Raw genomic sequence first — 25744 nt, forward strand, 5'->3', positions numbered from 1 at the left:
AGAAAATAAAGAAAAATTTAAAAACATAAAACATATAACTTGTCAGGACACTAAAAATGTAACTAACCACATATGAACAGAAGTCTGAAGGGTGCTTGAAAGAATTTGGGAAAAAGGTAATATGTCACTTCAGAGGCTAAACTCTGTTTTAAAATTGTAAGATTCTAAAATAGATATGAGTGGAAATAATATTGTCTCTGTCACATAGTAACTATGTGAACTTTGGCAAACATTTCTCCTTATTTGAGTCGTACCTTTCAAACTTGTAAAATAGGAATAATTAGGTCATCTTCAAAATATGAAGATCAAATAAAATAATATATGGGATTAATATTTATAATATATACAATCAGATAAAATTTTGGCACCTGAAAAATGTAAAGTATCATGACTCAGTTTCAAATTCCTTGAGGAAAGAATGGCTATCTATTTTTAATAGTTTTGCCATTTTACAATTCCCACCTCATGTGTCACATCGACATACTAGGATCCAGAGAATTTGGGCCAAAAATTGATCCTTGGGATTAGCTCAAGTCCAGTCAAACACTGTGAATCATTTCTAACATTACAATTTCACATAGAGAATTTGAATTTCTACCATTAAATATTTTTTGCTAAGTCAACAAGAAGGAGTCATCAGCAGTTTTGAGTTCCTTATCAGTTTGAGCTGGTACGTTCCTTTAAGTTCTAATCTATGCTATTATAATGCTAAAATAAGGCTTAATCAACCCTAGACTAAATGAGAAAGATTTACCTGAAGCTTTAAACTACTGGGGGAGATGGCATGGACATAGGAAACACTGTGCCCAGGCCTTGCTCTCATTCAACACAGCTGATACTTACCAGCTCCAAATGCATAACAAGGGTAAGTGTACCTCGGTGGGAGGTACTTTGAAAACTAGTGCCTATATCTGTATCTGTTGATGGGTCTGTATGCGCTTTCACCTTGTACTCGGCATCAAGCCTTAAGCTGTAGCTTGCAATGGTTCTAGGTTGCTATCTCCAAGATATCCTTGGCACTGAGTTAATATTAAGCCTATATACTTGATATCTACTTTTTTTCGTGGAAGTAATGTCACTGAGTGTCTTGCAGGTCTAGAACCTCTAGATAATGAATAGCAAGTGATAATCCACTGATTCAAGTCTTTAACGTTTTATATATGTTATGTGTGTATATATATCTATACACACATACATATATACATACACACACACAAATAAATATATATTTCTTGCTTTTCCTCCTGTTAAATGCCTTATTGACAATTAGATTTCTAGAGAAGTTGGTTTCAGTCGAGGGTAACAATCTTCTAACCATCTGTCAGAAAATGGAATGTAACACAAGATGTAAGCCTTAAAGATCCCGTCCAAGGGGCGGCAGAAGAGCACTGACAAGGCATCTGGATGGAGGACTCAGGTTGCTAGAGGTCCTGTCTTCATCCCCAAGGAAGGGTTCACAGAACACTGCCATCTGATTTTACGGGCAGAGCTTTGTGAAAAGCGAGGATTATCGCACCCACTGCCATAGAGTACTTACTTTGTTGAAGCTCCACAATTACTTAACTGCTGAAATTTACAATCGTGTAGCGGTGATGTCTAAGAAATCAAGGCCATTTGTTAGAGTAAAGATACATAGATTATACGTAGCTTAATTCAATTAAAATATATAGGGAAAGTTATCCCTAAATATTCAATCTCCACACGTTTTCTATTTTCTATTTCACCTTCTGTCTCATTAATTAAATGTTGAAATGTAAGCAAGGTGATTACTGGACTAAAACAAATCTATTTAGAAAGCGGCCTCCAGCAATGACACTTTCACGGCAGCGCTGAATAAACAAAAGCAAAAGCGTAAGCGCTTTGGGGGATATCTTTTCAAGGGAGACATTTATTTCAGACTAGTACAAAAGATCCTCTCATCTTTTAATAATGTATGTATTTGGATGTATAACACTCATGTAATTTTAAAGTGATAACAAATGACTCTTCATTTCAAAAGCTTTTCCTTTCTTATTGAAAAATAGTCACCTAAACACAATGAACCCCTGAGTTGAATAGGGGATCAGTGCAAACGCTGCCCTGAAAGCTTTCACATAACAAAGCTGATGCACAAGAGCACAGAAGGAGGTTAACCCGTGGGCCCTGGAGTCAGACTGCTGAGTTTCTATCTCAGTGCCATTCCCTGACCAGCTTGCTTGAACCTTGGGGAAAGTACGTAACTCCTCTGTGTCCCGGTTTTTCATCAATGAAATCAAGATTATAATGTAGTTCATAGAGTGCTTGAAAGATTAAATGCATTTATTCATGTACTGGAAATGTAGAGCACTGTCTGGCAATGGTAAATGCTCAATAAATATTAGTTATTATTATTGTTATAGGTATAGGAAATCACAACCACAGATGAATTCCACATATTGAAGAATCCTGGTTATAAAAGGCAGCGTAAAGGGGACATTCTACTGAAACCTCTCTGCAGTTAATTTTATCCATTTATCTCAGAGAGGTGATTTCTCTGAAAACCAATCAAAACCTTCTAACTTCAAGTTCTCTTTACCTTTAAAAGTCTACCTAAATTTCTTTTTTACCATCTCATACTGATAATAAAAGGAGTTAATACTAAGAGTTTTGTTCATGGTTTCTGCTTTTCTCCTTCATAGATTCTTATATTCCATACTACTTCTTGGTAGATTGTCCTAGGTTTAATAACCGTTATTAAGAAATTATCTTCCTGGTGTGTGTAATTCTACCAATACTCATTGGGCTAAAAAATAAAAATGTTTATCAAATAAATAAAGAAATGACTCGTTTTTGGTGGGGGTGTGTATCTTACTTATTGTTTGCTTTTGCTTTAGCATTTGTTAGCAAATATCAAATAACAAAATGCTGCCATGAATATGTATTTACATTTTCTTTTTTTTTTTGACTTAAACAACAAACATGTATTTCTCACAGTTCTGGAGGCTGGAAGTCCAGATCAGAGTGCCAGCAGGGTCAGGTTCTTGGTGAGGGCACTCTGGCTAGTCTTGTCCTCACATGGCCTTCCTTGGTGCATGCAGAGAGAGATTCTCTGTTTCCTCCTATCTTTATAATTAATCCCATCACAATGCCCCAGCCATGACCTAATCTAACAGTAATTATTTCCCAAAGGTGGCACCTCGAAATACATCACATTGGGGGTTAGAGTCTCAACATAATGAATTTGGGGGAAGGGGGAACACAAACATTCAGTCCATAGATGGTATTTTTATAGTTTATCTAAATGTAAATACAATCTGAAGTGAAAGATTAAGTATCTACATTTTCTATATTGAAATAAGTGAACTGGCCAAACAGCTGCTCAAGACCAATTAAGAAGACCTTTAGATTTGAGATGATAGCGGAATAAAGTTAAGGGTTGGGAAAACTGTTGCCATTGGACAAAGTCTCTAGATTAATTTTATCCAATTTGTAAGGCAACTAGTGATCACATTTATGGCTATGGTTGCAAATACCCCAAAAATGCTTTAAAAAGGGATATGTCAATGATAAAGGTGATGCCCAGGCTGAAGACAGGCCTCAGACTCTACAGAAATGGCCCCTTGTTATAAAACGTGGGTGTCTTCGCAGGGGAGTAAACTTTTAAACATGCTGTAGAGAAAGAGGCAGAGGTGCTACTCAGGGTTGCCTGGGCACTCCTTCCAGAGACTCCCCCTGGCCATTTCCCTCCTCCACCCAGGACAAAGATGGAATCTAGCTGGTTCTATTTGGCTCCTCAGCCAGGCAGGTTCCAGTTGTCTCTAAGTTTGTGGAAGTTATTCCTGAATGGTGAAACAAGCTCCCAGTGTGAAAGGACAACGGTGCAGCAGGGAATGAGATTGGAGGCCTGGCAACACCATGCTGTGTCAATGGTGTGTCACTGAGCGCTGAGAGCTCCTGCTGGAAGGTGGGCCTTCAAGGCCAGCTGGCTTCAGATATGCTGCATTTGTTCCTGGAGTTCACACCACGACTGCCAATCACATTCTTACCTGGGTTCACTATATTAACAATTCAATCCTCCCTTACGATGGTATTTTCCTGCCAAGTCAGACATTATCTTTAAATTTATAAATGGTATCTTCCTGAAGCCCCTGTCTACTTTCTGATTGGGAAATATTTGAGGATGTTGAAATTGCAAGTTTTGGTAAGACTAAAATGCTTTTTATAAGTAAATCTATCAAGCTGTCTAGTTTAAAAGTCCAAAACATCATAATACTTTTTTTCTATCAAAAAGAGTAGACTTTTGCAAAAAAAAAAAAATCTCAAAATTCTTGTAAACAATGCTTTTCCTGTCCATCCTTGAAAGCTGATTTTCAACTTCTCTTCCTTAACCTACTTTAACATTGAATTGATTTCTTTCCTGGTTGTCATTTTAATCTTTGGTCTTGATCACTGTATTAGTTTGGTTGTCATTTAGATTTTCCTCTCAACTCCAAAATACATTTCATTTAATAAATTTTACTTAATTACTTAATTTTACTGTCAGTAGATTTTCTTAGAACTGAGTTGTATACCCCTGGTATACATATTTATATTTCTCTACATCTGTAGCATCCATCCATCCATCTAGCCTCTCACCTATCCATATGACAACTCATCTGAACTATGGAGAACCGGCACCACGTGGAAATCTACTACAATTTATTTTAGATTTTTTTCGAAGCACAGTTATAATCATTAGAGAGATAAAGGATTTAACTGTTTACATCAAGGTTTAAAACACTTTTTAAAAGAGGTTTATTATAGTTTTCGGCCAAACCGAATTGTTTAAAGCAGAGATCACATCTGCCATTGTGTTTTTCAGCACTGAGAGATTTCACTCTAAGATTGCTTACATGTCACTTTCTCAGTGAAGCTTTTTTTGTTGCCACCAGCTTATTTCCACTCTCCTTTCATACCGCTCTTTTCTTTGTAGGATTTTGCAAATATATTTAAATAATTACTGGTGAAATTCTTTAACGACTATCACACTACTAGATTATAAACCCCACTAGAAAAAAGACCACGTCTGTCTTGTTTATTTTATATCCTTAGCACCTCACATGGTACTTGGTATACAGTAAGTTCTCAATAAAGGTTTGTTACGTTGGTGAGTGGATGAGGTTGAAGTCACTTTCACAGATGGAAAATTATATTGAAGAAGAAGCAGCAGCAGCAGCAACGTGTCATTACTGCATTTTTCTTCTGTTTGGTGTATCTGGATAATTGTGATGTCGCTTTTCCCTTAGGCTACAGCTTCACAGGAGAAAAACAATTCAAAGGTGCTAAGTACTCTGCAAATGTTTAACTCCAACTGGGAAATCAACACTGGTTACAGCAGTAATTTAAAGACAGATAAAGCTCTGAGGGTCAACACCGATAGGATACCTTTGGGCACTGCCTTGCTATTAATTCCCAGAAAGAAAATGCTTTGATCAATGCACGTATTGGCTGCCTACCATGTAAAAGGCATGCTACTTGGCTTTACAATGTGTATCAAAAAGCCCCTGATTCAAACTAATTATAATCTGATTGGGAAGTTATAGGAATGCACGGAAAAGCTAACTAGAAACAAAAGTAAATGCTAAGTACAAGAGCAAATGATTGGCATTACAGGCGTTAAGAGAAGAACTACCAACAGACAGACTGGAGGGGGTGTAGTCCATTTAGATGGGCAGAGAAGAGCAAGACAAGTATTCCAGATATAGATGAAAAGAAGTGGGTGGGCAAAGATGTGGCGAAAAGGAAAGCCACAAGTTGTTCAGGGCAATGAGCAGAACAATTTGACTAAAGTAAAGGGTTCACGCAGAGAGAAGCAGAGAGATAGGTCACGAAGGTAGACTGACCCATAAAGTAAAAATTATAACTACGAAGCTGAAGAGGAAGAGCATTCTGCCAGCTTCTGGGAAGCCCCACACTGACACATGGCATAATTAGAGCAATATAAAATATTCAATGATGATAATATCTTAATAGTGCCCAACATTTTGTTTCAAAGTCATTTCATCTATTATTCACACAAAAAATGTTTTTTTCTCATTTTATAGAGAGGTCACTGTATGCCAATAATTTTAGATGAGTTAGTTGTTTCACGGGCAGAGCTGGGATTCAGAGCTACTTCTTTGGCCCTGGCATCTTGCAGGAGTAAGCAGGATTTGTCAGAGTGAGGAAACAGAAGCAGGAAGAGGGGCAAGTTGTTCGCCTGTGTTAATGCAGACTGGAAAGGATAAGAACTGAATGGATTAACATCGGGGATGGGGATTGACATAGGGGATGGGACATGCACAGTCCTCACTGCGTTCTGAGAGCTGCTTTTAATTGCAGGCAAGTATGAACTACTAATCCGAACGATTGGACATTTAAACATGAAGCTGATCATATGACTATTACCGGTTTTAAGATGGCAGACTAGACTCACAGACATAGAAAACAAGCTTATGGTTACTAAAGGGGGAAGGGGGGAGGGATAAATTAGGAGTTTGGGATTAACAGATACACACTGCTATATATATAATAGATAACCAACAAGGACCTAATGTATAGCACAGGGAACTCTAATATTTTATAATAATTTATAATAATAATTTTATATTTTTTAATAACCTATAAGGGAAAAGAATCTGAAAAAGAATACATATGTATATGTATAACTGAATCACTTTGCTGTACACCTGAAACTAACACAACACTGTAAATCAAATATACTTCAATTAAAAAAAAAGATGGCAGAATAAACCTATTTTTTTTCTTATTCTTTCATTTTGCCAGAGAGCTATTACTGCTTCCTTAATTCGCAGGAATTTTAAAAATCAAATCATACTCTAACTACTAGGTTATAATCCCAGAGGCCTTGATGGTCATATGTTTCTAAGAATCAAATGGTTAACTCAGAGATTCTTCATGGCTGTTTCTTTCCACTGATTGTGTTTTGAAGGTGCTTGCAACCCAGTTTTATTGCACTGGCTTTTAAAATTCTCGTTAACATTTACTTTATTCTAATACAGTAATCCTCCCTTCAGCAGTGAACCCCCAGTCCCACATACTGTACACAGTGCTAGCATAATAGCTTGAAAGTGCTTCAGAGATCTTACACAAAAGTCTTTTGAAATTGTGCTCAAACTGAAGAATGTATCTTTCTTCTTCCTATCAGTTTATCTTCTTCTCTCAGGAGAATTTTTTTCTTTTATGAAAAGGTTCCCAAAATGAAATGCTTCTATCCCCTCCCCGAGAGATTGTGATCTGCCCTAGAGGCAAGAGTGAAAGAAGCACAGAACCTCAAAGATAGCAATGCACTGATGTCTATTGCTTTTTAAGTTCCTGCCTTGTTAAATCAGAACCACAGACAAAGAAGCAATGCACATCTTATTCGAGAAATCTCTATTGGTCTCAAGCAAAACTGCATTGCCTAGCATTGTGATGCATGGAAAAAGGCTAGATCTGTTTTCATGGAGTAAAATCTCAATTTTCTCTTTCTCTTTCTCTCCGTTTTTTTTTTTTTTTTCCTGTTTTGAGGGTTTTTTTTTAATTTTTAAAAAAACTTGTAAGTATAGTACATGCTACTTAGTAATCAGTCTCTGTCAAGAAAATTATTCATTTGGGCACTGCCTTCACTAGGTGGAAAAAAAGTTTAATGCCATAAAACAACAAAACATAAGTGTTCATATTTTATATACTTTTGGTAAATAACAGGATCACGGTGGGACATGCAAAACAACTTACTGAGTTCTTGCATTTCTTGTAGGTACCACAGGGGAATTTTTGGGACAAGATGGAGAAGCCTTATCCAACCAAAGGGAACTACTTCTTATTGCTTTTACACCAGAGGCTTCAAGCTTGAGATTTTGTTTGGAGACGGAAAAAAAAAAAAAAGTCTTTGCTGCTTAAAGATAAAAAAGTTGCAAAAACACTGGCCTTGACTTTATTTTTTCCTCTTTCTAATCAAACATTAACCATTCTTCCATGTCCAGATCATATTTTATCTGAAATAAGGCCTTCTCTGACCATTCTAGAAAAATCACCTCTTGTCGAATGTACTTAGTGTTTGACCCTCTTGGTTTTACTTAATGACACTGTCTTACATTTTCATGAAATCATCCAGATGCCTTGCTTTGTCAACTAGTTGATAAGCGCTTGATACGCAGAGACCATGCTTTACTTGATTTTGCGTGCTTCTTGCCACAGAGAACCAAGGGCAGGTTCTTTTCTTGGAACTAGGCAACAAGAAAAGGGGGACAACTGTCCCTCACACGCTGCCACCCATGGTTGTGGCAGAAACTCTTTGTGCCTACTGATAACCACGCCCCAAGGCCGCAGAGGAGGGTCCCCCAGAGTCAAAATGGCAACGAAACAGACTGTGCAGCTAGAGCAAACTCCAGCCAGCAGGGGTCACTCTCTGAGCCATGGGGACAGGGGCTGGACAGTCATATACTGTATCTGTAGGACAGCGCAGATTCCTCTGGGGAGAGGCAGAGATTGGGAAGTGTGACATGTGGTTTGCCCTTTGGAGCAGGACCCCTGACAGATCCAGAAGGTACGGGCCCCAGTGTCCAGGCCTCAGCAGGAGGTGGGAAAGCGCGAAGCAGGAGATCAGGGTACAGGCAAAGGGAGAGACCCACTTCCCAAGGGGAAAGTGGAATGCAGGTGGGAAACGAAGGTAACAAGCTATTCATAAGGACTGAGAACACCAAGCAGGTGCCTCGGAAGGCATCCCGGACACCAGCCTAGGACAGGAAGCCGCCTCTCACAACTCACATAGGCATGGGAATGGCTCCCAATTCCAGGAGTTTTCAGACTGGCTCAGAGATAAGGCTGCCTTTTCCTGCCTCTCCTGGCCTATATTTGACCTCACATGTATCATTGGATTGGTTTCTCTCTTTCTGTTTCATTTCTCTTGATCTCAGAAAGCCACACTCAGAAATGCTGCGTATATACTATCCAGACCAATGCCAATGAGGGCTAATGACTGCTTCACACTTCCTCATTCATTCTGCCACACCTCTAACACCTCACATCACTTCCTTTCATAAAGAGATTACCTTTATGAAAGAAAGCAATGTGGCCCCCGCTCCTCCTCTCTTCCCTAGTCAGTAAGTAATGCCCTCACCTTTCCTGGTCTCTTTTTGGGCCACAGGTACAGCGTTGCAGAAAGGAAGTACAGGATGCTGGACCAGATGATGTCGGTCTCATGCCAGTTCATCACTACCTAACTGAGTGACCTTGGGCAAGGCAGTTACCATAGAGACTCACTCTGGGGGGCAAATGATATTTACTTTCAAGTTTAATTCAATTTTTAAAAAAATAAATGAATACATACCTATCACAAGGTCTGACTCATGGTAGGTGCTCAACAGATGAAATCTGAATTTGAATTTCAAGCTATAGCTTCTTTTTGCTTATTTTTCACAATCCTTTACATGCGCAGTCACACTATTCTTATTTAAATCCCTATCCTTCTTAAGAAGCATGATTTTGGATTACTTTCAATTATTCTTTCTTTTAAAGCCTGTACCTATCATAACAGTAGCTGTCAACCCTACTTTACATTAGAATCTCCTAGAGAACAATTAAAAAATAACAGTGTCTGGGTTCCCACCTCTGACCAACTGAATCTGGAACTTTGAAGATAATCACAAAATCTGCATCAAACAATAAATGAAAAAGTAAGGAGAAAAAGAACGACTAACAATGCTTAATTAAAAGCAACCCAAAAGAGAACTTAGTTATTACACATACTATACAAAACTCCAAGAGGGATTTGAAAACACTCACCTTTGTTATTGTATACATCTAAGTAATTTGGTGCTGAAAAAATTGTAATGAGAGAAGGGAAGCCTGTTGTTTGGCTTTTCCTGTACATGCGGTACCTAAAAACAATAAATACAAGTCAAAACAAGGCTAAGTATGGAAAAAAGATGATATCAAAATAGACATTTAGAAATAGAAAATTAAAGTTAAGTTTTACTATTCAAAGAGAATTAAATTATGGAGGCACTAAAAATTTTCTCTCTGCAGTCTGTTATACACAGACATCAATTCATTTTGGGGGTGACAATGAAAACACACAGTCATATGTACAATTTCAAAATAGGCCTCTTCTAAGTTTAGCAGACCTGGGGGAGAGTGGAATTCAGTGAAAAATCAGAATTCATTTCCACGTTCAATAGAGAGGACAAAGGCTACTTCTTGTACACAGATACCTGTACCTACCATGTTTTTCAGAAGTTTGCCAATATTTTTAACATAAATAGATTAAATAAGCAGAGCAATATACAAAACTTTACCGCTAATAACCAGGCTGATTATTCTATTTGTAACAATATTCTGTTATGGTTATATAAATCCATTTTGCCTAGACCAAGTGATTTGCTTTTCATAGAATGTCTGGTTAAATCTATGGGTTTTACGAGCTGAAATTGTTTCTATTTTAGAATTGTATTTATTACCAATCTCTTCTGGTGTCTATAGGTCAAAGATTATTGTCTCAGCAGGGAAATATTTAATCAATCAGTAATGAAACCTCTGCAAGATCTTTGGAAATAAATTAACAATCCAGTTACTTTTCTTCCACTGAGACAAAAATAGGACTCTAGTCCTCAAATCAAAAAATACAGGAGATTTGGTTCTTTTCCATCAAGGTGAAAACATATCTCATGACTTCTATGTGACAGATTTCAGGAATATTAGTTTAGAAAAATTCCTAAAGTGCAAAACAAAATTTTATCATTCCTTGGTTATTCTGCGTCAGTTATTTCTGGCAGACTAATCATGCCTAATTTAGCGGGGTTCTAAACAGGCCTCAAATAGTACCTTTAGATAGATTAAACAACCACCTTAAAATTTATAATTTTACAAATATTTTGATACTACTTTTCCCAAGAGAAAATACCCCCTTAAAAATCTTTTGAAATATCCTAGAAGTATTTATTCTGCTTATGGAACTGAGCTTTGTTGGGGGAATAAATCAGAATGTAAAAGATAGTGACTCTCTTAATCCTAGAACCTTGACTTTATAAACTGTGGCTGATTATGCCTACTTGACAACAAATAAAAACAAAGAATCTGGATGACATAATCTCAACTTTCCCCAATGAATCAATCAACTGCTCGTTTTAAACAAATATACTTGTCGATTTTAATCGACACACTTAACCTGTTTTCAAATAAGCAGATGGATTTCAGGTCTATCATGGGATTAAGATAAATCTGCTTAACATGTTCAGTTGGGACAGTCAGCCAAAAAGCAATGGTGACACCACTGCCCTGAAAAGTGAAAAAAATTATTTGAGGACCTGATTAGCTGGGTATATCAATAGGTTACTGCGAACATCAGCTACAAGAGCACTGAGCACACAATATTGGATCAGTTCATACTTGCTGATTGATTGCTTGAAAAAAGCTAATTCTGAAAACAACAGGATCTGCCTTGATTCAGAATCATCACAGGTATGGGCTTACTTCAGAATGCAGGCATCTGAATGCCCAATTTCAGTACACAGATTACAAAAATAAATGTTCCTCCTTTTCAGAAAACTTAGAATATGAAGGAATGAGCTTAAGCGTTTGAAGGCAAAACAATGCCTTTCAGTGGAGCTTACTGAGAAGGGTATTGGACTTCAAATCCTAGAATTAATTATGCTTCTTTCTCCCTATGCCTCTCTCCCAAATGTAGATTTAATGCACCATCAAAGTGCATATCTGATATTTTTTAGATTTCTAAATCCTTAGAATCAGTTTACATTTTTAAAATTTTCCAGATATTACCAAATCATGTTATGCATTTGTTAGTTAGAAGATAGGATTTTCCCCATCATTTGAATGTCTCTTGTTTTTGCCCTTTAAAACTTGGGATCAGGAATGATATTCTTTAAACAAGAGTACCACATGCAGTATCTGTTAAATACGCATGTGTAATTCTCATCCACATTGCCAACCAAGACTGAAAAGTAGCTGGTAATTTACTCACTTATGGGACAACAGTTAAGAGCAGGAATTGAAAGAAATAAAAGGAGGTGGCCTCACAGTGCTTAAGACAGCCAGGTGGAAATTCTACCTCTTCAAGCTAAAAAGGAAAGGACTTTAAAGGGGACGTTACAGCACATCTGCAACCACTTATTCCCCAGGACCCTGCCATATCTGTGTCATCAGAAGGCAATTTTTAGGTCTAATTCCTTCAGGGAGAGAGCTTGGCAAAGGGAACCTCCACTGCCACGCATATGAGGGACTGACAAAGGGCAATGCATGGTTTTCATAAACCCACAAAACTGCTCACCCTGCGTCTTGGGCTTCATGGGCTCGGAGTATAGATAACAAGTTATTGTGCTGTAAGAATTCACATACAGCCGGGTAACTGCCAGAGACAAAAAGAAAAGAGAAAAGCATCTGTTATGAAATCATCAAGAGTAGCACATTTATCTATAACATCCAGATTTATGTGATTGGATCAAGTATAATCAAACATACATCATTCATGAAACAAGCCTCTTGGTTCTAAGGACAGGTTTTCCCCTGTGGCAGAAAAAGTACCTATAGCTATACTTTTTTTTTTTTTTTTTTTTGAAGTATAGTTGACTTACAATGTTGTGTTAATTTATGCTGTCCATCAAAGTGATTCAGTTATACATATATATGTACATGATTTTTAATTTTTTTCCATTATGGTTTATCACAGGATATTGAATATAGTTTCCTGTGCTATACAGTAAGACCTTGTTGTTTATCCATTCCATTATAATAGTTTGCATCTGCCTATAGCTGTACTTTTATTTATTTAGGCCACACCGCGTGGCTTGAGGGATCCAGTTCCCTGACCAGGGTTCGAACTCAGGCCCTCTGCAGTGGAAGCGCTGAGTCCTAACCACTGGACCACCAGGGAATTCCCTATAGTTGTACTTTTAAAGGGCTGGAGGTGTGTGAATTGGAAAAAGAATTATATATATATATATAGTGTCACTATATAACGACACTAGAAAAGTATCCAACTCATAGAGAAAATCAATATTATTAAGTCTACATCTAAACACAAAGTGAACAGAAGCATAAATATAACATGAGAGTGGAATTTAAAGTATAAATCCCAATTTTCTCAAATACAGCACTATTTGTATTTGGGTGCCTGCTTGAGAGCTTGACAGAAAGGACTGAGCTAGGGAGTGGGAGAGAGTAAGTCTTCTGAGAAGTCAAATTGTCAACTTCTTTATGGGTACATCGACTGATTATATCATTCAAAATCTAAACAGAATTATGAAATTCACAAGATTTAAAAATGTGTACTTTAAATGTGACCAACAGAATTTTATCTTAAGACATTCCTTCCTGTGACTTAATAAAAATATCAAATATACAATCAATATGATTTTGTCTGTTAAGAAAGTCTCAAAACCAAAGATGAAAACTTCATTAAAAATGAAATTCAAATTACAAACTAAACTTGAAAGACCTTTTGCAATCACTTTATCTCTGCTCCAAGAATTTTTCATGAGAAAATTGTATATCATAAAAATGAATAAATTTTAGATAGTTCAAGAGACAGCGAACCAATGCTTGTTTAAATATAAACAAGCTACAGATATTCACTAGAACCTAAACTACATATACCATAGGAAACAATTCACAATTATAAAAATAGCTCTTTGGGGAAATAATAATATATGTCACTCAAATAATTTTTAAAAAAAGAGAAGATGAAAATCATTTCTATGCTACAGATTTTGTAAGAATTCTCTGATTAAGAGGAAAAAAATACCATTAAGATGGTATACCACTGTAGAGATACTGATTATAAAAAGGATTCAGTTCTTTGGCAAAAGTGGGATCTGAAATCAAAAATAGTCTTTGTGCATGTGCAACATGTGCACACATATTTGTGTGCATGTGTGTGAGTGTGCACATGTGTCTTCTAGAATATTCTAGCAATTTGCTAGGGAGAGAGAAAGAGGAGACATCCATGCTGCCTTCCCTTCCTAGTGTTCCCAGGTCACCCCAATAAATAAACCACCTGACTGAGGAACATTAGCATGATCTACAAATTGGAGGAGATGGCCCACCCAGAGTGTCTACATGGAAACGTGTCCACATGGTACCTAGATCAAGAGTTGGCCAACATGTGCCGTCAAAGACTTCTGTTCTACTTTGGGAAAAGGTGAGTATATCACCTTTCCAGATCAGTGTGTCAACAAAAGAGACCTTAATTTCAGAGACACTGGTTGGTCTTCAAAAATAGCACATTTGCTTGGTACATATTAGCTACAAGATGCCCAGCCAAAGGGTGACGGAGTAGCAGAGGCACTCAATAAATGTTCCTTCTCTATCTCTTTAAGCAGTGTACTTACATTTCTTGTGCCCTCAAAATGCTTCTTTACAAAGACACTACTGCCTTGTTTTACCACTGTAAGACAGAGGTTGTTTGTCTATGTTGGTCACTTTTTCCCTTGTGCAAATGGCTTGGTTGCTCTTTTTTATCTATTTTTTTCCTTTTAGAAGAAGTTACCTAGTCTTATGAAAGCATAATTTTAATATATTTTCTTCATGCCAAACTTGACACCCTTATGTGTTTAAGCTAAGTTTTCCCCCATGGAAATATACATCTTATTTTTAATGGAAATCTGAAGAAGATAAAATTAACCTAGCTAGGTTAATTTGCTAGGTTAATAGCTTTAAGTGAGGAACACTTGCATTATTACTTGGAGCGAATTCATTTTGAAGAAGATTTTTAGAAATGTAAAAGCATGCATACTCAAACACTCGAACTTTCTAAGAATTACAAACATTTTTCTGAATAATAATTTCTTGAACAATATTAGGAAAAAACCCTCTACAACATTTTTATGCTTTTTAATGGAAATGATGATAAACTACAAAGTGTTCAGCTGAAAAGCATTAAAAAAGATACATGTAGAATGGTAGGAAAAGCGGAGTTCAGACCTTAACACCATAGAGTTGGAAAATCATGAATTCACCAATAATTTATCAAAGACTAATTGGTGATTTTCTTTCCATTTGTTATGAGACACAGGGAGGGGTGGTATGGTAAGTGCAAGGCACGGTTTCCGTCCTGAAGATCTAGGTACCAAGGTAAAACATATTTTTTTAAATTAAAAAAACTACATTAAAGATAAAATAGTAAAGTTTTGTACAGAAATTATAAAGCAAAAAAGAAAGCATGTGGGTCTGAGGAAAGGTTTTTGAAAAATATCTATCTTGTAGTAGTTTTTTTTTTTTTCCTTTCTCTTTTCGTTAATAAGGTGACACTTATTAATAAGGTGACACTTTTCATTAATAAGGTGACACTTATTAACAAGGTGACACTTTTCATTAACAAGGTGACACTTCTGAGCCCACCAAGAAGAAAGAGCCTTTCCTCCTCCGGGCTGATCAGCTCAAGCCGGGGCCATGGCCTTCTGAGAAGAGGGCGGGCTGGATCTCAGCCCCACTCATCCCCCTCCACAGGGGTACCCTTGTCAGGCACAATCTAACTGTATGAGTGATTCTGCTGGAACAGTTTTTTTTAACCCTATGTCCTGAACATATCTTGTAACGACACTTGCTTCAAGGATTGGTGAAGGCCAGTGATGCTTTCAGCTTTGTGATATTCATTTACCAGCATGCGTTGCTGTAATTGGGAAAGAAGCTATTGTAGTCTTTGAAAATGTTGGGTTTTTTCCTATTGGAATATGATTATTCCTTACGCACTAGAAAATGCATCTTCTCTGAGTAGAAAGGGAGGTGGAAGCTTCCATGCAATAGTAAGGATCCTTAGATTTGGGTTCTTATTCCACTTCCTTGAGCCTGAATTACCCCGTTTGCAAAAATGCAGACAGTATTATTTATTTCATAGAATTGAGATGAAGATTAAATGAAGTAGCAATATATGTAGATGTCCTAGCCCAGTGCCTGGCCCACGGCAGTAGATAGACATTCAGCCACTCCTATCTGTCTCCTCACCACCACAGTGTGGAGGTAAGAATGCACCACAGGACGGTGAGTCAGCAACCCCAGGTTCCAGCAGCAGCTGTTCCATTTATTAGTTGTGACTTGTGTTAGACCTTAGAGGCAATAACTTATGGGGATTAGCAGACAGGCAAGGGGTTAGAATTCCACTGAAGGAAGGAGAGGAATAGGGAGGAGACTGAGCCTGAACAAAGGTAAAGAAAGCAGAAAAGACAAAAATGTGAGAAATGATAGAAAAACTGGCTGGGCATTAGAGCAAATAGCTATTATTAGACTCATTCTATTGCTTCTCTTATTATTTTTGTTTCTTGCTATATTAAACTCTATTCTAGACCTTGAAGTAAATCTTGTAGATTTCAGATGCTTTAACCATGATAATAGCCAGCAGGCATTATTAAAATGCCTTTTTATGCTTCTATGCCTTTGCATATACTTTCCCTGAGTTTGTCTGTTCCTCTGCAAAGGCCCACTCTTCCGCGAAGCCTTAGCTAAATTATCACTTGTGAACCCTTCCCTTCAAACCTACCTCACCCTGAGGTGCATAAAATTGCTACTTCCACCATGTTCCCATAACATACGAATCTAATACATCACTTGTCACACTGTAGTGTAATTTATGTTTATATATCTGCTCTCCAGTAATAGCGAATGCCTTAAGAGACAGACACTTGTTTTATTTGCCTTCATATTCTAAATGCTCAGCAGCAATTTGTCAGCTTACTGAAGCTCACACACAACTGTTGGAGGAGCCTCAACAGGGGCAGTTACGCAGGTGCGAGATGCAAAGGGTTTCTCCCTCATTGGCTTCAGCAAAGCAGAGGCAGGCAGCCTGCAATCCCTTGCCAATGGACCAAGAGAAAGCCTCCACCAGCCTCCTTGGTGCTTCACCCACTCTCAGCCTGGTAGTATGCAAGACTCGCCCCCCTGCCCAGCTCCTCCTCTGCTTCTTGGGGCCTAGCAATGGGTTCTTAGCCCTGGGGTGTCCTGGCACTGCCTGGATGCTGTCAGGCCTATCTTTTCCTAGGACTTGCTGTGTTTTTTTTCTTTGCCCCAGGTTCTGCGAACTAATTTCATTTTGCCCACTAGGGATCAAGTCTGGAAGGGCTCCAACTCTTCCTGCCAGAACTTCACCAGAGCTTAAGTCCTCACTTGCTCCTGGCTGCCAGCTGCCTCAAGAGCAGTGAGCAATTTTTCTTTGTAAGGCAAACTTTTTACTGAAGTATAACATCTTTTCAGAAAATTGCACAAATCAGACGATTACAAGTGGACACCCTTGTAACTAGCACTAAGATCAAGACAAAGAACATTGCCTGAACTCTTCATATCTCCTTCGAGTCACCATCATCTCCTCACTAAGCGTGACCACCATCCTGGCTTTTAACCTTACAGACTTGGTTTCTCTAATGCTGTACTCTTATTTCAATGAAATCACCCAGTATGCACTCTTTAGTATCTGGTTTCTTCCACTCATCCTTATACTTGTGACATTCATCCATGTTGTTCTGTGCAGTTTTTCTCATTCTCACTTGCTGTATATAGCTGCATAAATATACTACAGTTTATTATTCATTCTACTAAATAGACATTTGGGTTGTTTCCATTTCTTGGCTATTATGAATACTGCTGCTATGAACAATCTTGTATATGTCTTTTGGCACACATGTGTACACATTTCTAGTGGATATAAAAATAGGAGTAGAATAGCTTAGTTATATGAAGGTTCAGCTTTAGTGTATACCAAAGCAGCTACCTGTAATTTGGGATTGGGGGTAAAGTGAGACCATTTGGGTAGTCATCTTTCTAGAATTCCCAGAGTTTTTATCTTCCTCATATTTTTCACCACTTCCTTGCCTTTAAGAGCCTCCCCCACTGATTCTGGTTGGATATGTTCTACTCATCCTTTAACACTCAGGTCTAATAACATTTCCACCACGAGTAGTCCCTTAAACCCCATTCATCCTTGTGTGTGTGTGTGAGAGATGACCTCCACATTTATCACAGAACTACTCACCTTGCAATTTATCAGTTTCTATTTATTGGTCTCTGCCACTAGACTGTCATTCCCTCAAAGGCGGGGACTTTGAGTACCTATAAAACCTCACAGAAGGCATATATAGTAGGTGCTCAGCTAATATTTGTTAAATAATTGAATGAATGAATGAATTCTCAAAAGGTTACCCATGAATGGAGCAGTGTGAATTGAGGGGAGGGGATAGGAAGGTGCTGTGAAATCAGGTGTGATTTCGACAGGCTAAAAATGAAGGTCTTGAACTCAGAGTGGGAGGGAGGGAAGGCAGGATGGTCTAGACGCTGGTTTTATTTTAAAGAAAGGGTCAATAAGACATGATGACTGGTTGGTGGTGATTTCAGCACAAGAAGAAAAAGCAAAGGTGTTTGCTAGTCTGTGTGACTGGGAAAATGAACTGTTAATAGAAACAGAAAAACCAGGAGAAATCTCCAGTGGGAATTAAGCAAGTGAGAAGGTAAATAATAAACCTTTTCAGGCAAGGTGAGTTCAGGATAAGGTGACAATGGAACATTTAAGATAAAAATTCCAGCAGAAAACTAGGCATAGAGAATTCGAGCTCAGGAGAGATACAGAGACAAAGGGACCAGACATAGATCTGGTAATCTAACCACAGAGTTCAAAGTTTACAGTGAAGCTAAGGGAACAGATGAGGTTCTTGGGAACAGTGTGAAGAAAAAATGTCAAGAGCAGGAGGAAGACAAAGAAAGAGGCAGGAGAAGAGTCAGGGATCTGCCTGGTAAGTCAGAGGAGAATCAGGATATGCGGAAAAGGAGCAGCCAGAGCATTTCAAGGTGGAAGGGGTGGACGAGAGTGTCAACTGTAGAAGAGAAGTTGGGCAGCTTGTGAACAGAAGAAAGGCTGCTGATCTGTGATTAAGAGACCAGTAGTGATTTGAGTGAGCTGCCATTTGTAGCTTCAAAAACACGTTTTAAGTGACAGTCAAGATATTCTTCAAATCTCAGCGTATAGAGGAACTTTAAAATGGCTGGTTTAGGGCTTCCCTGGTGGCACAGTGGTTGAGAATCTGCCTGCCAGGGCAGGGGACACGGGTTCGAGCCCTGGTCTGGGAAGATCCCACATGCCGCGGAGCAACTAGCCCCGTGAGCCACAACTACTGAGCCTGCGCGTCTGGAGCCTGTGCTCCGCAACAAGAGAGGCCACGACAGTGAGAGGCCCGCGCACCGCGATGAGGAGTGGCCCCCACCTGCCGCAACTAGAGAAAGCCCTCGCACAGAAACGAAGACCCAACACAGCCAAAAAAAAATAAATAAATACATAAATTTATTAAAAAAAAAAAAAAAAAGCCTGGTTTAACTCACTTCTTCTGAAGCAAGCTACACCTAGAACACAAAGCTTACAGGATGCCTCCAAGGTAAACAGCCTAAAGCACCAAATCTGGCCGACAGCTTCATTTGGTCTCCGTGAAAGTGAAATTTTACCTCTGATTTGTCACGATCCTCACGAACCTTTATACTCTAATGCGTGGCTGCTTCAAGCATCTTAGTTACTTGAACATTATAGGCAGTGAGTATGCAAACTCTGGTCTAAGGTTCTAAAGATGATGGTAGCACTGGGGCAAAAGCAGAGTCCTTATGGATTCCTTCCTCTCTGTTACATGGACTGTCTTCTATAGCCCATGAGCAGCATTGGCAAATTCTTACAGATGCATCTGTCTGTGTAACTTCATTTTATTTAAATCACGGCCCAGGTAATACATTAGATCACGGATAGGGTGGCAGAGCAAATTAAATAGACAAACTCTACAGACACACGTGAAATAAAACTGGGAGTTGTGAATCAAACTAATTGCCAATAACTCAAACAGGTAATTGTCACCAAGTTCTTCTACCAATTTTATTGTTCCTTTGTGCCCCTCTAGATCAGCTTTATAAACCAGGACCACAGAGGATGCCTTGACACCTTCAAGATGACACTGAAGACAAAAGAATCAAAAAGCTCTAGGAGAAGGTGTGAGTCATTTTTCTCTTCAGATAAAACAATCCACACTGCTCTGCCATTTCTCAGAGTACATAGGCTGTAGATTTTGACAGTCAGCATTTCTCATGGCTAGCGATCATTATCTCATAAGAACCTCTAATGAGAGGAGTTAAATAATAATTTTGTTGAGAACAAAAGTGTGAAAAAACACGCATAATCGTCCCATTATCTAGTTGATGGACTTTATGTCTGATGTAAACACATCTGTGTCTATAGTCACAAAACAAAAAAATACCGTAACTTTATATAAGTTCAGTACAGGACTTTATTTAGAATATATGTGAACAGCTGACTCAGAAAACTAATAGAGGAATGTTATACTATGAATTAAAAAAAGATTAATGCAATATGGCTTAATATCGAAATCAAGAGGTTTATATTTTCTTTGATATTGTATTATTGAAGCACAACTCAGTGGTATCAAATAAGTAATTTAAACATTCCTGGTATAATTAGGGATTTAACACCAGATTTGAAAAATTGAACACTTGGCTTTGATATATTTCAACAATACAACTTTTCACTAAAAGTTGGAATGTCTTTAATAAAAGACTACTCTCCAATTAACTAATTACTGAAAAGAAACCTTAGGTTTTTCAGAAATACTATACCATGACTCTTTATTTTAGCCAAAATTTCCAAAACATAGAAATGAATTGTAAACTTTCTGATAAATAAGCTTGGAACAAACCTCTTTCTTAATATTTAAAACAAAAACCATTCTTTGAATGATGCTTTACAGTGTACAAGACTTTCTGTTCACAAGCTTCAATTTCTCAATCACATCAAGAGGTAAATAAAAGGAAACTTTTTCCCCCCATAAGGGAAACAATGTATGGAAAAAAATTTTCCACCAAAATGTTCCAGAATAAACTCTGATCAATGTTATGCAGCAGGATGATATCTGCTTACTCTAGAGATGAAAGATACGTGGTTGGATGCATTTTACAGTTCTTCCAGCCTTGGTCATTAGCTTGGCTGCCAGGGCAGGAATTGAGTGTAAACTTCAGTGAACATCAGGTATGATTTTTCAGTTTTTTTTTTAAAAAAAGACTATGTATTCCAGAACTTAAATTCTCAACTTCTCCATAATCTCTTTTGCACTTTCATTCTGGCCATTTTCCCATCAAACTATATGTCTGATAAGGGAACCTAGTGCAACTGGGGGTAATTAAATGCAGTAGGCTAAAATTGAGGTAACTAAGATGTCAGGAAAATCGTGAGGATATGCAAAAACCCAACTGCGTTGTTGATTTCTTCCTGAAGTGCTCTGAAATGTTATGGGGGTGGTAGTGTTTCCAAATTTCCATACATTTGCAAATATAAACATTACTATAAAAATTCTGTCAACATGGCTTGTCAAAGTGCTAAGAATAAATTTACTACGGTACCTATATACTGGGTTGCTTCTAATTTTAATTTATTCAGGAAGTCCAATGAACTTAAGAAAATTTAAGAATAACTTGAAAATAATTTAATCAATTTGAAATTGTTTTTCTGATTTAAGTTATGAAAACTGGTAAAAAGAATTTTAAGTAATGACATAATTGAATGAAGAAAAAAGAAAATCAAGGCTGGCACTGGATTTTTTCCCTACAGTTCCTGAAACAGAATGAATCTTCTACTAAACCCTACTACCTTCTTCAGCTGCTTTGCCATGCTGAAGCCACTTGACGCTTTTATGTCTTTTCTATTCTTCACAGATATTATATCTATATGTCTATATAGATACATTCATTTATTTCTCTATCTACTTATTTATTTATATTTTTATTCTCCAAGGGCTAAGAACCCATTTGAACCAGGCTATCAAAGTGAACCTTTCATTTGTACTTGCTTCCTAGAAATGTTATATGCACATAATAACTAAATCAAATACATGGACTGATCAATAACAACAGTTAACGAATGTCACGTGCTCCAAGAGGTGAGCTGGAGGTCTCCGTCCTCACCTGTAGAAGTAGGAACACCCCCTGACTGTGTTGTGAGTGAAATGTTCCTGAGTCTTCTCATTTCCAAAATCCTCCAGGGGGTCTGACCACAGGATATCACACATAGGTCCATAAGCGGGTGGTTCTTTGAATCGGTCTAACTAAGAAAAATAGAAGACAGAGAACAAAATACTCATCTTTGGAAAGTTGGAATTCAGAAATAGAAGAAACCAGCATTTTGCAGTACCCACGTTTGCTCCCCAGCCACAGTGCAGCGTGAACTGCCCCCTACCTCTCTCCTGATCTGTGCTCCTTCCTCCCCACTCTTCTACTCTTCACCTTTCTCGAACTGTCCTTCCTTCTTCCTCCTGACACTCATTTATTATCTGCCTTCAGCTCACCCTTTGCTTCCCTCTTGCCTCTTTAATTCCCACTCTTTACTCTGTTTCTCCTCTCTCCTGGTTTCCTCTCCATCTTTCTCTCCTTTTTATTGTATCCAGCCTAGTGTTTTAGTTATTACCAATTGAGGTGACTCTGTGTTTCATTTCTTGAGGAGAAGCTTTTATTTTATTTTATCTTTGGGGAAATTTCTCTTACTGCCTCCATTAAACTGTGATTTAGAAATCAGGATGGGGAACAACTTACGGTGTTTATATTCAACACTATAATTTTGAGAACAGACAGCTTTCATTTTAAGAGCAGCTACTTGCTATATGATATTTTGGATATTCACTCATTAGCGGATATCTAAGTTTCTAATTAAAGTCCAAGATGATTGGAGTCATTCTACTGGGTACAAACCAATCTTAACAATAAGCAGTAAAATGAGCTCCAATTTAGCTGGTCATTCTTCAGCTCACAGTTCTAAGCTTTAGAGTTTTACCTTAAGTCCTCATATGAAATCCATTTTCCAATTTTCCAGCTATAAATGTTTAGCAAAGTCATATTTCAATTTAAAATGGTACATTTAGAAGCTATGAGCAATATAATAACTGGAAATGACACTTCACCAACAATTTTATAATATTGTCACCTTCTTATAGTTTATCCTGATTTGACTGCAATTAAAGGATCTTGGGTGAAGTTAGCAGATATTATGGAGTCTCTTGAAAAAAAGCATAAAACAGCTATGAAAACCCATTAAGAACCAATATTTTTCATTTTCAATACTTTAATATTTTTAAAAAACCCATAGGGACAGGTGAATATATAAGGCGGACAGCCTATCAAATTCTCTCTTTTTCTGAGACATAAAAGGCGATGTAAATAATGGTTTTGCTACATACCATTTTTTACTAATATCTAAAAATGAACGAAGCAATATTTCACTGTTTCAACACCCAATGAAAAACTTCAATAAGATAAGACCCTCTATATTTCAACCATTATACTATACATAAAATATTCATTGCAAACTTAGACTTAAGATATTTAAATAATTTATGCTTTTGGAACAATTCATACAAGAAAAATAATGCTTGTCCATAAAAATACAGAATTTCTTTCTGAGAAGCAAGAACTGATTATTTGGGATAGAACAGTAGAGGAGGGGAGACTTCCTGATTAATGTGAATTCCCAGCTAGAGCTTTGGTAAGGCTACCAGAATATAGAATTTATTCTGGAAAAGTTATAAAATGCATTCTGAAATTAATACCATCTACTGTGAAAATAAACAACTCTGAAGTTAATTAAAGTAAGTGTGGTGGAAACTCTGACATATGGCAAACACAAACATAAAAATCACTTTATGGCTCAGTCCAAAGTGTAATGACAAATACGAAAATTGAACATAATATCTGAAACATGCCAGAAACAAAGTCCTAGGGATAGCAGAGCATATTTTGAAAATCTACATAATTTATGATAAGGAGTTTAGTTACTGATTTCAGGAGTCCACCAGACTGTAGAAGAATAAAGTGGTTACATTCATGCAGAAAGTGAACCACTCTATACTTGAACTCCATGACTACACTTCAGTGTCCTGTCTCTGTAGAACTTGAAATATAGAGCAAATATCAATCCTCTGTGTGCCACAGAACACCAGAAGCAGATGTGTAATGGTGTCTTATAATAAAGGACACAAATACACAGAGCAGGAAACAAAGGTTTATTTAATGTATTTTTGTTTAATTTTAAAAATAAAAACCATGAATTTCCTTTCTAACAGGAAAGCAAATACCATATTATTTTTACATTTGAAGACTTGGACCTTAATGATAGAGTATTCAGATAGAATTTGAATGTTTTACTTACATAAATATAGTTTTTCTTTAAAAATCAATGAAATTTTCAAAGAATATTGAGCATAATCAAAGAAATAAAAGACTGTCTCTTCCACTACATAAAACTATCCTACACTACATTTTCTCGTGAAAGAGATATTCCCACATTCAATCTAACTCATCTTTTTGCTGGCCAAAACAACAGTAATATCTAATGTTAAATTAAGTAGAAAAATACCTCTTTAAAAAAATTAACTGTTTTTCACCTTGCCACTCAGTACAATCAATAGAATAGCATCATAGCCTTTGTTAGGTTGTTACTTTAAAATTTTAAGCCGTGAAAATAGTTAGATTTTTAAAAAAATGCTAATATGGACACATTTTATAGGTCAAGTTGTGATATTTTTCCAAGAGAAAAGCAACATCTTTTAACTGTAATATACCATGAATATACAATGCGTTGTTTGAAACAAGCCAAGGGGAAATGAAAAGACATATATATATATACATATGTATATATATATTTTAGTGATCAAATATTTAGTATTTCTAATGACACATCACATGGTAAAATGAAACTTGAGGTTTTATAGATGAAAACTCTTCCAAGTATAAACATATGTTTCTTTCTAGATTAAAAAAAAAAAGATTCATGACCACTTTAAATCATTTTAATTCAGAAGTATCAAGTTAGTGATAAAGGCAGGGAAATTAATGCCTTGCATTTATTACTGAAGGACACCAAATGGTAGACTTGGAAAATAACAGAACTTACTTTTCTGATATCATCTAAGGTGTTAATCTCTGGAGACAAACCGCCGTGTACACATAGGAACTGCTGGTTCATCAGGGCAGCCAGGGGCAGGCAGTCAAAGGCATCCATGCAGGCATCATATACGCGTTCTGAATACTTTATTTTACCTTTAATATATGATTAAAAACCAACTACTTACTCTTATGATTTCATAGGTAGGATTTGGTTCATAAAAATAGGGTTTTTTAAAAAAATGTTTTCTTGCCAGAATCATATTAGCATATAACTACACATACAAAGTTCCAAATGTGATTAAAAAAGACTTTTTAAAGTTATATATTAATCTTTATATCTACTATTTTTAATTTTTGTTGTTCTTCCATATTTGACAGTTTTTAGTAACTTTTTGTGTAACAGAGGTGAGAACTTTTGTATACATACATCCCTGTTAGTTATCTGCAGATGTGTATTAAAAAAAAAAACAAAAAAAAACCACAGCAACTAGGAGACCAACAGAAGAGGACACAAAACTGGCTGATTCTCCTGAATGTTCTTGTAGAAAAGCAGATTGCAAGAAAGTTTCCAAAGTTGTTTCTAAATCACTGCACATTACTTTTCCTTTATTGACTTCTACCTAATGTTTTGAGAGAAGTCTCTATGCTCCATTGAAATAGGACTAAATGACAAAGAGAAATTTAAACTTCCAAGGACAATGAGGAAAATTAAGAGAGGAGGAAAATGAAATTTATAGGAAGTACTCCTCACTCTTAGTATTTATTTCTAAAGGAAGAAGTCGTCTTCAATTTTGTAAAATCCACTCAAGGCTGGTACATCTCCTGGGTCCAGAAAGAAAGGCTCAATGTTGAATCT

At 37.0% G+C, this 25744-nt stretch overlaps 1 protein-coding gene across 1 annotated transcript in view; it reads right to left on the minus strand.

Moving 5' to 3' along the window:
• Positions 1–25744, minus strand: part of PPP3CA (protein phosphatase 3 catalytic subunit alpha) — a 303007-nt gene that overhangs the window by 42513 nt on the left and 234750 nt on the right. Inside the window, exons 5-8 of the mRNA XM_068542501.1 lie at positions 24896–25041; positions 21919–22058; positions 12263–12340; positions 9763–9857 (exon numbers count right to left, since the gene is read on the minus strand). Of these exons, the coding sequence (XP_068398602.1) occupies positions 9763–9857; positions 12263–12340; positions 21919–22058; positions 24896–25041 (459 nt within the window). The remainder of the gene's footprint in view (positions 1–9762; positions 9858–12262; positions 12341–21918; positions 22059–24895; positions 25042–25744) is intronic.

This window comes from Eschrichtius robustus, chromosome 4 (assembly GCF_028021215.1).
Source record: "Eschrichtius robustus isolate mEscRob2 chromosome 4, mEscRob2.pri, whole genome shotgun sequence".
Classification (NCBI taxonomy): Eukaryota; Metazoa; Chordata; class Mammalia; order Artiodactyla; family Eschrichtiidae; genus Eschrichtius; species Eschrichtius robustus.